Consider the following 12,454-nt stretch of genomic DNA (forward strand, 5'->3'; position numbering starts at 1 on the left):
ATGTGTTCCCTGCTGGTGGTGGAGGATCTGGGGAAGGGGTGAGGAAGCCACCTGGTCTTAGGGTAAGGGCGCTAGTCTCCTTCAAGGCCCATGGAAGGTGGAATGTATGAGTCCTTCCTGTAAAGTAGCAGGAAAACTTCCCTTTTATGCTACCCGTTTTCAGGGCCCTACTCTCTCTATTCCCTTCATCCAAACCTCAGAGAATTTTAACTGGGAGAGACCTTAGACAGTAGTTTGTCTTTTCCTTTAACAAAAGGGGAATGGAGAAGGGGAAAGGAAAGATACCTTGCCCCATGGTCACACTGCTAGTGAGTGTCAGAAAGAAGATGGTTACTTTCCCTTTGGGGACTTCTCCATTGATTATACTGTACTTGGGCTGTGAGCTACATTTTATGTCACAACTCGGTACACACACATCATATAGACATAAGTAGTTTCTAAAACAAACTTATTATGCACTCTGATTTTTTCCTATTCTGTTTGTATTCAAAAACAGTACTTTGTATTTTAGCATCAGCTATGACCTTTAAACTGATCCACAACTCACTCATCAGTGACAGCCTGCAGTATGAAAGTCAGCAAGCTAGATAACTTTGCTAGCTGGAGTCAGGCATTTAATTGGTGTGATTTAGCTTATAGGAAAAAGCAGGTAGGAAAATAAAAGCACCCCCCAGCCTGCCCCAGAAAATGATGCATGAGACTAAGTCTAAAGGGGACCAATGTAAAATGCTTCTGGAGAGAGTAAACTGCTTCTGCCCAGTGTGGCTGTGCTTTTTGATTTTTGTTCATTGCATGAGGGCACTTGGCCAAGGGCCGAGAAGGTGAGTGGGGCTGAAAATCCTGCCTATACTCCATGCCAAGCCACATACAAAGGCCCCCCAAAGACATTGTGGGGCCATTTTAAATAGACACAGGGAACTTCTGGAAGCCCAGCATGCAAGGAACCATTGTCAAGGTTCCAGGTCTATGGTGATTTTGCTCATGAGTATGGACCCAGGTACCCATTTAGTCCTAATAAGAACTGAGCTTTATGTGTGAGAGACACGTAAAATGGCATGAATCACTAATTGTTGGTATGTATTTTCCTCCAAGAGGCTCTCTTGAAGGTCTCCAGCAGGGCACATCAGGAGAACGCTCGATGGAGGTAAATTTGAAGAAGATGAAGTACTGTGGCGGGACAAGGCCGGCAAACACAGAGCTCATATTTCCCTCTCTGTTTTCTAGGAGGGCGGGTTCTTCAGCAGGCTGCTGTTTGCGCTCAAGAGTTTGTTTGCATCTCTCTTTGGCTTCTTTTGGACAACTGAGAAGTCGCAGGATGAGCTTGTAAAAATGTAAATGATTGGGAACAATTGAGAATTCTTTCTAAAATAAGGAAATAATTCGTAGTTTAATTGTTTCTTTCAAAGAGTAAAAGCCTTGGCCTTCTTCTCACCCCAGGGAGCAGGGTGAAGCCATCCCCTCATCTGCCAAGGCTGATGCAACAGAGTCTGCTGGAGAGACAGTAGAGGAAAGTGATGCATGAAACCACCACTGAGTGAACCCCATCCCATCCTCAGGCTTAGCATTGTTAATAAAACATATTTGAAATGTATCAATTCATAACCAACTCTAGCCATGAGGTAAGGAATTAAAGTGTAAATAGTTAAGTATTTATATGGAAATAACGGGCCATAGGCAAGAAAAGCTGGGCTGAAGCTGAATCCCTGGGGAAGCCAGTACCACCTCAAGTGGCAGTGTGGTCCAACAGGGTGAAGATGGGCTTCTCTCCCTCAGTTCCCCAATACAGCCAGTCCCTGAGAACTGGAAGACACATGAATATGCTGTTTATTTGAAAAAATAATAAAAATCCAAAGAATGAAATACAAATTAATAGGAATGAAAGTTGTATTATTTCCTTCCACATCCTCTTCAGAAGCTGCTGGGCAGCCTGGCATTTGACCTGGGGTGGGAGTTGGGAGGATAGCCTGGGGGGATGAAAAGGGTGTGTGTGTCCCCCACCACCACACCCCTGTAGGGCAACATCCAGCCACTTGGGGATCCTCGGGCCCGCAGGGAGGGCCCAATGCAGCATTATCCATGCCTGCCAGCTGCCCACCCCTGCTAGACCGTTGGTCTGGACACATTCCTGTGCATTGCCTGCTGCACAGCTGGTGACAAGGCCCAGGCAACCCTGGAAGCCAGGCCTCGTCCTACGGCCCTGAAGCCACTGGTTTTCTTACTTGGAAACTCTTTTGTCTCCTCTGCTCCAACCAGCTCCTCCCTGGTCCCCAGCATGTGAGGGAAGGAAGGAAGGGAAGCCTTGAGACAAGCACACTCTCAGAGTGTGCAGTGAGCTACATGCCTTAGAACGGTCCCATGCTCCCTCATCTCCAACCCCAGAATCCTAAAGTGCCTGAATGTGAAATGTACAGGATGGCCAAATCTGAGCTTTACCCCGTTGAGTGTGCACCTCATGTTTTGCTGCAGAAATGTACATGCCTGATTCCAGGAGGCTGTTCCAGGTCCCCTGGAGGTGCTGTATCAATACAACTCATACATTGAATTTCCTTTCTCAAATTTGAAAAATTCTTAATTCCAAGCCCAGCTGGTCGCCAGGATTTTAGATAAGCGACTGTGGATCTATCTTATGTCCATTTTACTGAGCAGAGTCAGGGTTCAGAGAGGTCAGTCACAGCTGGGAATGGGCTGGTGAGTCTACTGAGTTGGTATCTCCCTAACCTGCCTCCCATAAGACTCCCCCACCCTCTCAGTCCCATCCCTTCTTCTGACCTTTTTCTGGGAACCTTTTCTTGTCCATCAGCCAAACCTATTGCCCTTCTTGGCAAATGACCTTTTCCTGTTGAGTCCAAGAGCCCAGCCCAGTGCCCACCACTTTGTTGGGAGGCAAGAGAGTATAGCAACTGAAGACTGACCCAAGGCTCCACCTACTCAGGACCCAGCCTTGGTTTGGCCATTTTTCACCTGTGTGACATCAGGCAGGTTACTTATCCCTCTATGCCCCAGTTTTCTCATGCATGAAAGGACAATAATAATACCCTTCTCATAAAATTGGTGTGAGGATTAGAGACTGTGGCCTGGCATTTTTTTAAATCCTCACCGGAGGATTTTTTAAAATTGATTTTAGAGAGAGAGAGACATCAATAGGTTGCCTCCTGGCCTCCTGTATGTGCCCCAACTGGGGATTGAACCTGCAACCTGGGTATGTGCCCTGACCAGTAATTGAACCCACGGCCCTTTGGTGCATGGGATGATGCTTCAACCAACTGAGCCATACTGGCCAGGGCAATATTGTACTCTTTTTATCATAGTATTTGTGCCTAATTTTTCCTACTAGATTTAGAGCTCTTCAAAAGCATTTATTCATATAATCATTCATTCACTTATTTATTGGGCACCTGCTATATGCAAGTCAAGAGTTCCAAGCTTTGGGGATAAAGCATTGAACCAGACCTGGTCCCTACCCTCATGAAGCTTCCAGTCTGTCAACTAAGATGGGTATTAAACACCAATTACCCCAAATGATTAATAAGCATTATGACAAGCCCCAAGGAGAAGCCCCAGCTGCAAGGACAGTAATGTAGGGGCCTGAGCTGGTCTGGGGTGGGTGCCTAAGCTTTGAATTTTTCAGCTCCTCCCTCATACTTCTGCTTTCATTGTCCCATCTGGTGGGTGGCAGGATGGTGGTGCTGGTGGAGAAGGCCTTGGCAAGGATGCTCCTGATCCCTGGAGAAGGAGGACTGATGTGTCCAGTGGTGTCCCTGCAGTGGTGCTGGTCCATCCTGAGCTATTTACACTCTGTCCTCATCTTCCCCATGAATGGAATGAGCTGGGAGATGGTAGGTCTAGTTGAAGACAGCCTGAGATTAAGGTGGATCTGGGCTGAATCCATGCCCTCATCTTTAGGAACATCTTCCTGTGTTTGTCCAGTGAGCAGGCTCTGGGTGGGGCTAAGAGAATGGTTTGGGGGTAAATGATGGCTCTTGAGGCTAGGACAATCAGCTGGTAAAGTCAGGGGAGCGGAGCACCTTAAAGATCAACTGACCTGACATTTGATGGATGAGGAAACCAAGCACTTGAGAGGGAAGTGACTTCTGAAGGTCACATAGATGTTTCCTGGTGAAGCTGCCACCAAAACCCAGGCTGACTCCCACACACCTTGTCCCTTCCTCCACACAGTGGTGGTAAAGGAGAAGGGCCCTGTGAGTTCACTGCCCTTCCCTTAACAGAATCCCTGAAAGGTGTCACCTGGGAGCCCACAGTATTCCTCCCACATCCCCCAGGCAAGATCCTGCTAGTTCCCCTGGCTCCTCACAACCCTCCTCAAGGTTGAAGAGCATTTCTGTGCCATTAGGTAGTGCCTTCTGGTGCCTACTGAGATTATCTACAAAGGAGCAGGGGTGAGGGGATGGAACCTGCTCTCCCTGCGCCCCTTACCTACTTACATCTGGGTTTGCCCAGCCTCTAGGCCCCAGACAGGGAGGGGTCCTCTCCCTCCAGAGTGAAGGAAGGAGGAACTGGGCTGGGAGAGACAGGCTAGAAGCCTCAGTTCGGGGGCTGTTCAAGGCAGTTCTAGAAAAGCTAGTTAACCTGTGCTAACACCTAGTTAACTTCTCATCCTCCTTGGGACCCTTCCTCCACAGCGCCTCTAGCACCATAACCCATGTTCTCCACAGCCTTCTCTTTCCCACCCATCCTACTTGGCTAGCCCATTCTGCAGCTGGTTGGGAAGTCTGCCAAGTGTTTGTCCAGTGAGCAGCTTGGCCCACCCCTAGGTTCAGGTCTGTCTCTCGACCTGTCTGCAGCACTTTCTGGGGGGTCTCAGTGTCCTCAGGGCGTTCCTCCACCTCCTGGCCCTGGTGGAGAGTTCCCAGCAGCCCTTTCAAATGAGGCGCCTCACGGTCAGCAGGTGGAGGGAGGTGTTCTCATTCTCTATCCAGCTTCCAAACCATCCCATGGTCTCCTTCAAACCCATGGCTCTTTTGAACACACACCCACCAGCTATGCCACCCATGCCCCTGCCAGTGCTGGCAGCCACCACCTCCCAGCCACTCCCCGCATTCTGGGGGGTGTGGTGCTCATTGCCTCCCATACACTTGGGCCTCATTCTCAGTGACTCCAACATTCACACGGATATCTCATCAGCACCCTGACCACCTTGCCTCCAGATATCACTTTCTCCATTCTGCCCAGCTGCCCACTCCCAGGGTCACACCCTAGATCTTGTTCTCATTGCTGACAGGCCCATCCCCAAGTTTCCACCCTCACCAGCTCACTTACTCCTAGGCAGACACTCCCCCCACCACCACCAGTGACTCCCATTTTCTCACCTACCACACCCCTCCCTTTTTCCCTTCTCTCCTTCCCACCTTGGAGCCCATGGTCTACCATTTTTTATTATTCTCTTGTAACAACTCCAACTCTTGTCCTTTGATGCCTTTGTCATCCTCGCCTGGCAGAGCCTCCCTGTGGCCGAAGCTAACTCTCCACTTTCTCCCTACAGGCAGCAGAGAAGCATGAAGATGCTGAGACAATCCCACAGCCAGGCTGCCTGGGGCGAGGGGGCGGGGCGTGGGGAGGTGCTTGCCGCCTGGCGCAGACGCGACCCGGCGGACCAGCGCACAGGGCGGCAGCGGACAAAGGATTACACCTTTGGGGGTCATTTCTCAGAGTCGGGAAATCTAAAATTTTTAAATTCAGTAGTGATAACTGCCTAGAACTCTAGTCTTTTTTGGAAGCGAAGATGAAGCCAGCTGCTATAAAGACGTCCCTACCCTCCAGGTCTTTGGACTCTACCCTTAAAATACGCTTGAGTAGACGAGCACTGTACAGTAGTAGGACTTCGGTGAGGTGGGGCTGCGGGGAGGGATCTAGAAGCAAAGAATCCCCGGAGTGGGCGGGGCCAGGGGAGGTCAGGCACCGAGCTGGCCCCGCCCCGCTGAGCTGGCCCCGCCTCACTCCCGAGCCTTGCGCAGGCGCAGTGCCACTTGAGCCTCCGTCGTGCGCGCGGTAACGGTTAAAGGTAGAACGGCGGAGTCGGTGCCTTTTGCAGATCCCACCGAGAGTGACAAAACCTTGCTGGTATGGGAACTGAGCCCTGGACGCAGGGCCACGGCCTTGCAGGGAGCCGGGCCGGGAGGGAGGAAGGGAGAAAGCCGCTTCCTGGAGACTGGGAGTCTCGGAGTCCGGCCTCAGCGCCTCAGCCGCCTCGTCTCCTCTGAGAGGGCGCTTGGTTCCACAGGGGGCCTCAGCAGCCCACAAGCCCCAACTGATTTTTGAGAGAGAACGCTCAACAGCCAGCACATGTTGCCTTCTCATGCTTCTCGAATGTTAGGATTTCAGAGAAAAATTCGTTCATGAAATGAGCAGTGTTTTGAGTTTGCACCGTCTCCGCAGTTGCCTTGGGGAGCAGAAGGAAATGGGGGTTTTTATTTTCTGGGTGTGACGTTTCACGCACTTACTTGACACGGGACCACGGGACAGCATTCTCTGTTCACTGTGCGCTCCCAGTTTGGCCTCCCAAACGCTGCAGGGGGGCGTCCTGATTTCTGTGTCCTCATCGTTTTAGTGAGCCAGCGATGCCCACAGAGCCCCAAAGAAATGAAACTGAATGGTTAAGGTCACTCCTTGGTTAAGAAATGGCTAAGGTGGTGCGCAGGGCAGGCTAAATAGCCATCTCAGAGGTGGATAATTAAAAGGCATTTATTTAAAGAAAAGGGGCTGGGGACATCCAAAGAGAAAGGCCACACAGCACTGAGTCAAAGGGTATTGGGTCCAGATGGCAGCAAAAATATACTTAGGGCAGTGAAACAAGGAAGGTGCATAGAAGGAGGAACAGGAGAGCCCAGGCGGGGCTGCTTGGGCTCACTGAGGAGTCAGAGAGAAGGGGGCCTTGGAGACAGGTTCAGGAAGTTAGCCTGGGATGGGCTGCTGCTGCCCATTGCTCCCCTGGTTGCAAGTCTCATGGGGTCCCCCCCCAGGGAAGAAGGGGGAAGAAGATGGCACTGGTGTGCTCCCCTGGTGGGGAGTGGGCACCGGGTCCTTTCTCTTGCAGGTGGAAACCTTAGGGTAGGTGTCAGGGGAGGGTCTTAATAGAATATTCATCAGCTTTCCGGGTGTGCTCTTTCAGGATTGTGGTCTCCACTGATTGGTGGGTGCCAGGGCAGGGGGTCATTAGTCTATATAGCTGGTCCTGAGTTAGCCACTGCGCCATTTGTCTGGTTTTGCTACTTTTCTGGGCCTGGGGCTGAAATACAACTGAGGCCCAGATGTTATCTTCAGGGAGGGAACGCTCAGGGGGGATCTAAACCTCATGACTATTGATATGCTGGGGGAGGATAGGTTCCCCTGGGGACAAGGTTCTTGTTTTCACAGTTTTGCCCGTTGCTGGGCTTCTGGGGCTTCCTGCCCTGGTGAGTTTCTGTACCCCGGTTTCTGTACCTGGCCCACCTAACATTCCCTCCTCAAGGATTTTTTTGGCACTGAATTCTTTCAGAGTAAAGGGGTGCAGAGTTTCTCTTCTGTAACTACTTTGTGCTGAAAGGAGGGGGGGACGTTTTCCGTCAGAGCCAAAAGATCCTTGCTCTGTCAGAGGGCAGATGAGGCCTTGGCACAAAGGAGATTGTGATGGTGTCCGTGGTGGTATTCCCTGAGTATAAGTAGGGCTTGTAACCTGGTGGAGAAAACTGTTTTACAAATCTTAGTATTACTGGGGCAAAAGCTAGAATGACAAGCATTATGACAAATGGTCCGATAAAAGGAAAATGTTCTGGTTGTTAATAATTGCAAGGCAAAGGATGAGAGAAAAATGAAGCATTAGTTTGGAAGGTTGTAGTCAAATATTTAAGAAAACTAGAAAAAATTTAGTATCTAGTTTAGTTTAGCTCATGGGTGAAAAATAAAACTTTGAAGATAATGAACTGAAAAATTTATAGAGAAGTATCTGCATTCCCTCTTCTAACAGGGGTTAGTAACTTGGGGAGGGAAATGCTGTAGATTAAGATCCTACCTCAGTGGCAGGTCCATTTTATCTGTTCTCTAGGCTATATTCTCAAACAGGAGCTATAGGATGGAATGACTAAAACAGTTTACTTCCTTTGCTTACCCATAACCCTATAATTGGCTTATGCAGGGCTTTCTAAGTTGCTTTCATCATCACTTTCACCACCAGAGGTCAGGGAAACCTTTCAATTTATCAGGGCCTCAGATAATGATGCACAAAACTATTGTGACTTAAAAAAGAATACTTATTTACAGTTTACTATGAACTTACTGCTTAAAATGTTGTATCCTATTTAATGTTCACAACCACTCTATGAAATTGGCATTGATAAAGCTCAGGTGTATTCAAAAATAAGTCTCTGTGTCAGATTGTGATGTTCTTAGGTCTATCTCTTTTTGTCTTTAGGTTTGTCTTGGCACCAGACATAGGGCGGTTTAACATGAGGCCATTGCCCTAAGCAGCTCCCAGTGCCAAGAATTGGCAAATTACTGTTTTCAATGATTGGTCAAAAAGGATCACCAAGGTAAACTTTGTGGATTTTCTTTGACTGACTCGATTCCTGTCAACATTGAAATTCTAGACTTTAGAGAGCAGAATAGAACTGGGTTGTGGGGAGGAGATGTGAGAGACCTTTAAGTCTGAGTATTGGTCTGCCACCTAGAATTAATAATTTCATAGGCTTGGGTGGTGGTGTCCATAACTTTCTCCAGTATTTGTATGGTACATATAAAAAATAGTTGTCTGTATCTAGTAATTCATTTGCAAGTCTTGATTTTGAAGCTATAGGACACCTCAACTGATAGCTGGGATTGGTGGAATTTAGTTTTTATTTCTAATAACAAAAGATTTTGAAGTCTACATTGAGATCTTAGGAAGGACCTTTACTTCAAAATCCTACAGCTTCAGGATCTTTCTGACCTTGAAGAAAGGGAAAATGAAGATACTGTGGTTGCACCACCACCACTTCAGAAGCAAAGCCCGAAATTCTGTGCTTTAGAGGTTGTGTTGCCATCCTGCATACAGCAGTCCTAGAGTTGGTATGGCCGAGGAGCCTTCGGATAAGCTAGAGGAAGGTCTGTTTCCAGTGTGTGTTGGGGCGGTGGGGACCTCTCTTTTTTACTTTCTTTCTGAAACTCATCTTTTCAGAGTCATCATCAAGCCCTCCCCTTCCTAAACTACTAACTCTGGGCAGAGTTTTCTGCCTTACAATATGGGTGTGAGTTTTTAATCTTAGGCAATACTTAACAAAACCTTTAACTTTAAAATTTTAGAGCTGACTTCTTCCTAAGATGCTTAGGAGGAGGGAAATTATGTTTTTTCCATTTTTGGTTAAGATTTTGCTTCAAATACTGGTCTTATGTGGCCTTCAGTTATCCCAACAAAATTATCTTTCAAATATTTAAATAAACTCTCATGTAAATATTGTCCTTTGTCTCCTATAGAAGGGCTTGAGGAGAAAGAGTCAACATAAATACCTAGAAGGGGTATTCCAATTGGTACTGAGTTTTTTCCTAAAATAGCACTCAGGCTTAGGATTTTAAGTCAGAGGCAGGGCTGTTGGTGGATGGAGTGGATTAACCACTACCCTGCCCTGCTTGGGTTGCATGAGTTGCCGTCCCCCAGCTCCCCTCCCCCCACATACCCTCTGGATCTTTTGGTATCAGTTCCCCCAAGGGGAACAGGAGGGGGACACTTTTGGGGGCTCCCCTACCTTCCTCTCCAAGCCGTGGACAGAGGCCCTGAGGAGTTCCATACCACAGCACAGGGGCGCCCAGCTACCCGCAGGCCTCCCCCCACACATATTCCTGTGCTCCCCCTAGCAGCCCCCTCACAGCCTCACTCTGTTCTAGGCTCCTTGCAGACTTAACTCAGGTGACCGCAGTCCCCCCATAGTTGATTCCTGTTCACCCAGCAAGAGGGAAGCAAAGAGATAGTGGCTGAAGGCCATCTGGAGTGAGGACCCAGCAATTCCCATGGGCTTTCTCCCTCCACTCGCTTCTGCAGGCCTGCACCTCCAAAACCCCATCTACAGAAATTTTGGTAGCCCTTCTAATAGAGCAATGAATTAAGAATAAGACACGGATACTGAAAATTTCAAGGAAATGGCAACATTTCTCCTCCCCTCTGCCCTAACTGGTATATTTTGTAGGTCAGGTACTTTTCTTGGGAGCAGTATGACCAGGGGGAGGAAGGATCTCTCAGATTTCAGCTTTGAGGAGGAGCTGAGATTGCCAGAACTGGACTAGCCCTTCTGAATTGCCTGGGGTGAGAAGGTGGCCAAGGCTTTTACTCTTGAAAGAAACAAACTATTCATTACATCCTCATTTTAGACAAGAATTCTCAGTTGCTACCATTTACATTTTGCAGAAAAGCTCATTCTCATCAGCTGAATTCTTGTGGTGTAGCTTCTGTCTATCCCACCATCCCTGGGCTGCTAGGGTCAGGGCCAGCCAGGTGGGCAGCTCAGATCCTGAGGAGGGATGGGGCCCCAGCAGGAGGTCATCATTCCCTTTACGTGGAAAAAGACCTCTTGGTCCCTGGTGATTCTAGAAAAAGGGCTTGCTCTTGTGCAGAGCCAATCTCAGCCCTGGCCTCATAAAGGTGGTGTAAACAAAGGTGCCATAAAAGGGTGGGACCTGAAGCCGTAAAGAGGCCTGTGGTAGCTAAGGACACTTACGGTAAAGGCGCTCCCAGAAAGGCTTGGCTCCTGCTCAGGGCCCAGCCCCAGCACCCCAGAGTCCTTGTCTGGCCACCTCTTTACTTTCTAGTGCTCTGCTTTGTAAATTCTAGTCACCTTGCCCCCCATCCCGCTCCACTTGGGCTTCTCCTTCCCTGCATCATGACCTAGACACTCAGAGCTGTAAGCTGAGGCAAGCATAGAGTTCACTTCATTTATTTCCTATCTCTTGGGGATCACTGTTCTTCATTGCTTAAGATCCATTTTCTTGAAAACTGTTGTTTCAAATATTTTGTTTGGCTTTTTAGTTGTTTCATGCAGGAGGTTAAATTGGTCCCAGTTATTCCATCCTGGCCAAACCCCATTAATTCTGTCTCTCTCTCTCTCTCTTTTTTTTTTTGCCAATAATGTTTTTTATACTTGTTTGGTTTTGATCCAGGATCCAGTCAAAGATCAGGCATCACATGTCATGTCTTTGTTTGCTTTAATCTAAAAAATTTCCCTACCTTTTTTAGTCTTTCATAACATTGGCTTTTTTGAAGATTCTAATATAGTTCTTTTGTAAATTGTCCCACAGTCTGGATTTGTCAGTTTGCTCATGATTAGATTCAAAGTAAACTTTTTTGGGAAGAATCCTACGTAGGTGATGTATCCTTCCTCTGTCATATATCAAGAGGCATGTAATGCAGTGCTGTAGGATGTTAAGCCTCTGAAGAAGGTTCTGGAGTTATGGTGATCTCTGGTTCAAAGGTTCAAATGTGACTTCGTCAGACAAGGTTGGCTGCTGAGCATGAATAGGCCCCGGATGGGGAAGTGTCACCTCAGGTGCTTTGGAGGATCTGTAGTCTGCTGCAGGGCTATAACATCAGCCTCTGAAATAAGTTTGGGATAGATGGTTGACTCCAGGTCCAGAGGTTGAAATGTGATTCCTTCAGACAAGGTTGGCTGCTGAGCCTGAACAGGCTCTGGTTGTGGAAGTGTCACCTCAGGGTGCTTTGCAGTAGCTGTAGTCTACTGCAGGGCTGTAGCATTCGCCTCTGAAACAGGTTCTGGAGTGATGGTGAGCTCCAGGTCCAATGGTTGAAATTTTATTTCAGACAAAGTTGGCTGCTAAGTCTGAACAGGCTCTGGAATTGGAAGTGTCACCTCTGGGTGCTTTTGAGGAGCTGTAGTCTACAGCAGGGCTGTAGCACCAGCCTCTGAAGTAGGTTTGGCAATGATGGTGAGCTCCAGGTCAAATGGTCGAAATGTGACTTCTTCAGACAAGGTTGGCTGCTGAGCCTGAACAGGCTCTGGTTGTGGAAGTGTCACCTCAGGGTGCTTTGCAGTAGCTGTAGTCTGCTGCAGGGCTGTAGCATTTGCCTCTGAAATAGGTTCTGGAGTGATGGTGAGCTCCGGGTCCAGTGGTTGAAATTTGATTTCAGACAAACTTGGCTGCTGAGCCTGAACAGTCTCTGGAATTGGAAGTGTCACCTAAGGGTGCTTTGGAGGAGCTGTAGTCTGCTGTAGGGCTCTAGGATCAGTCCCTGAAGTAGCCTGAGCTTGAATCTCCTGCTGGGATGCAAGTTTGACCGTGTTAGTGGACTTTGAAAGATGAGTTGAGACCTCCTTCTCAGTTGCAGATAATTCAATCTTCTTAGGGGGCCCTGAAGTTATTAAAACTCTCATATCCACATCTTTAAGATTGATATTAGGAAACATCTAGTGCTGAGCTTCACCCGAACGTAGAAGGGAGACTGTCACCTCATGATGTACAGAAGGTTGATCTACAACATCCA

At 48.2% G+C, this 12,454-nt stretch overlaps 2 protein-coding genes across 2 annotated transcripts in view; both read left to right on the forward strand.

The window, feature by feature from the left end:
* The window catches only part of LOC107535299 (leucine-rich repeat-containing protein 37B-like), a 38,518-nt gene extending 36,648 nt beyond the window's left edge, over window positions 1-1,870 (forward strand). The window contains exons 13-15 of the mRNA XM_016210697.2: window positions 1,093-1,144; window positions 1,225-1,331; window positions 1,438-1,870. Of these exons, the coding sequence (XP_016066183.2) occupies window positions 1,093-1,144; window positions 1,225-1,331; window positions 1,438-1,522 (244 nt within the window). The 3' untranslated portion in view covers window positions 1,523-1,870. The remainder of the gene's footprint in view (window positions 1-1,092; window positions 1,145-1,224; window positions 1,332-1,437) is intronic.
* Window positions 1,871-3,677: 1,807 nt separating this feature from the next.
* Window positions 3,678-10,586, forward strand: RDM1 (RAD52 motif containing 1). Its single transcript, XM_087826508.1, is given in 9 exon segments — window positions 3,678-3,836; window positions 5,501-5,576; window positions 6,020-6,078; window positions 8,405-8,490; window positions 8,492-8,522; window positions 8,900-9,015; window positions 9,017-9,083; window positions 10,149-10,192; window positions 10,194-10,586. Coding segments are annotated over 9 exon segments (690 nt in total). The 3' UTR covers window positions 10,246-10,586.
* Window positions 10,587-12,454: the final 1,868 nt, after the last annotated feature.

Source organism: Miniopterus natalensis, chromosome 17 (genome assembly GCF_054644295.1).
Source record: "Miniopterus natalensis isolate mMinNat1 chromosome 17, mMinNat1.hap1, whole genome shotgun sequence".
Classification (NCBI taxonomy): Eukaryota; Metazoa; Chordata; class Mammalia; order Chiroptera; family Miniopteridae; genus Miniopterus; species Miniopterus natalensis.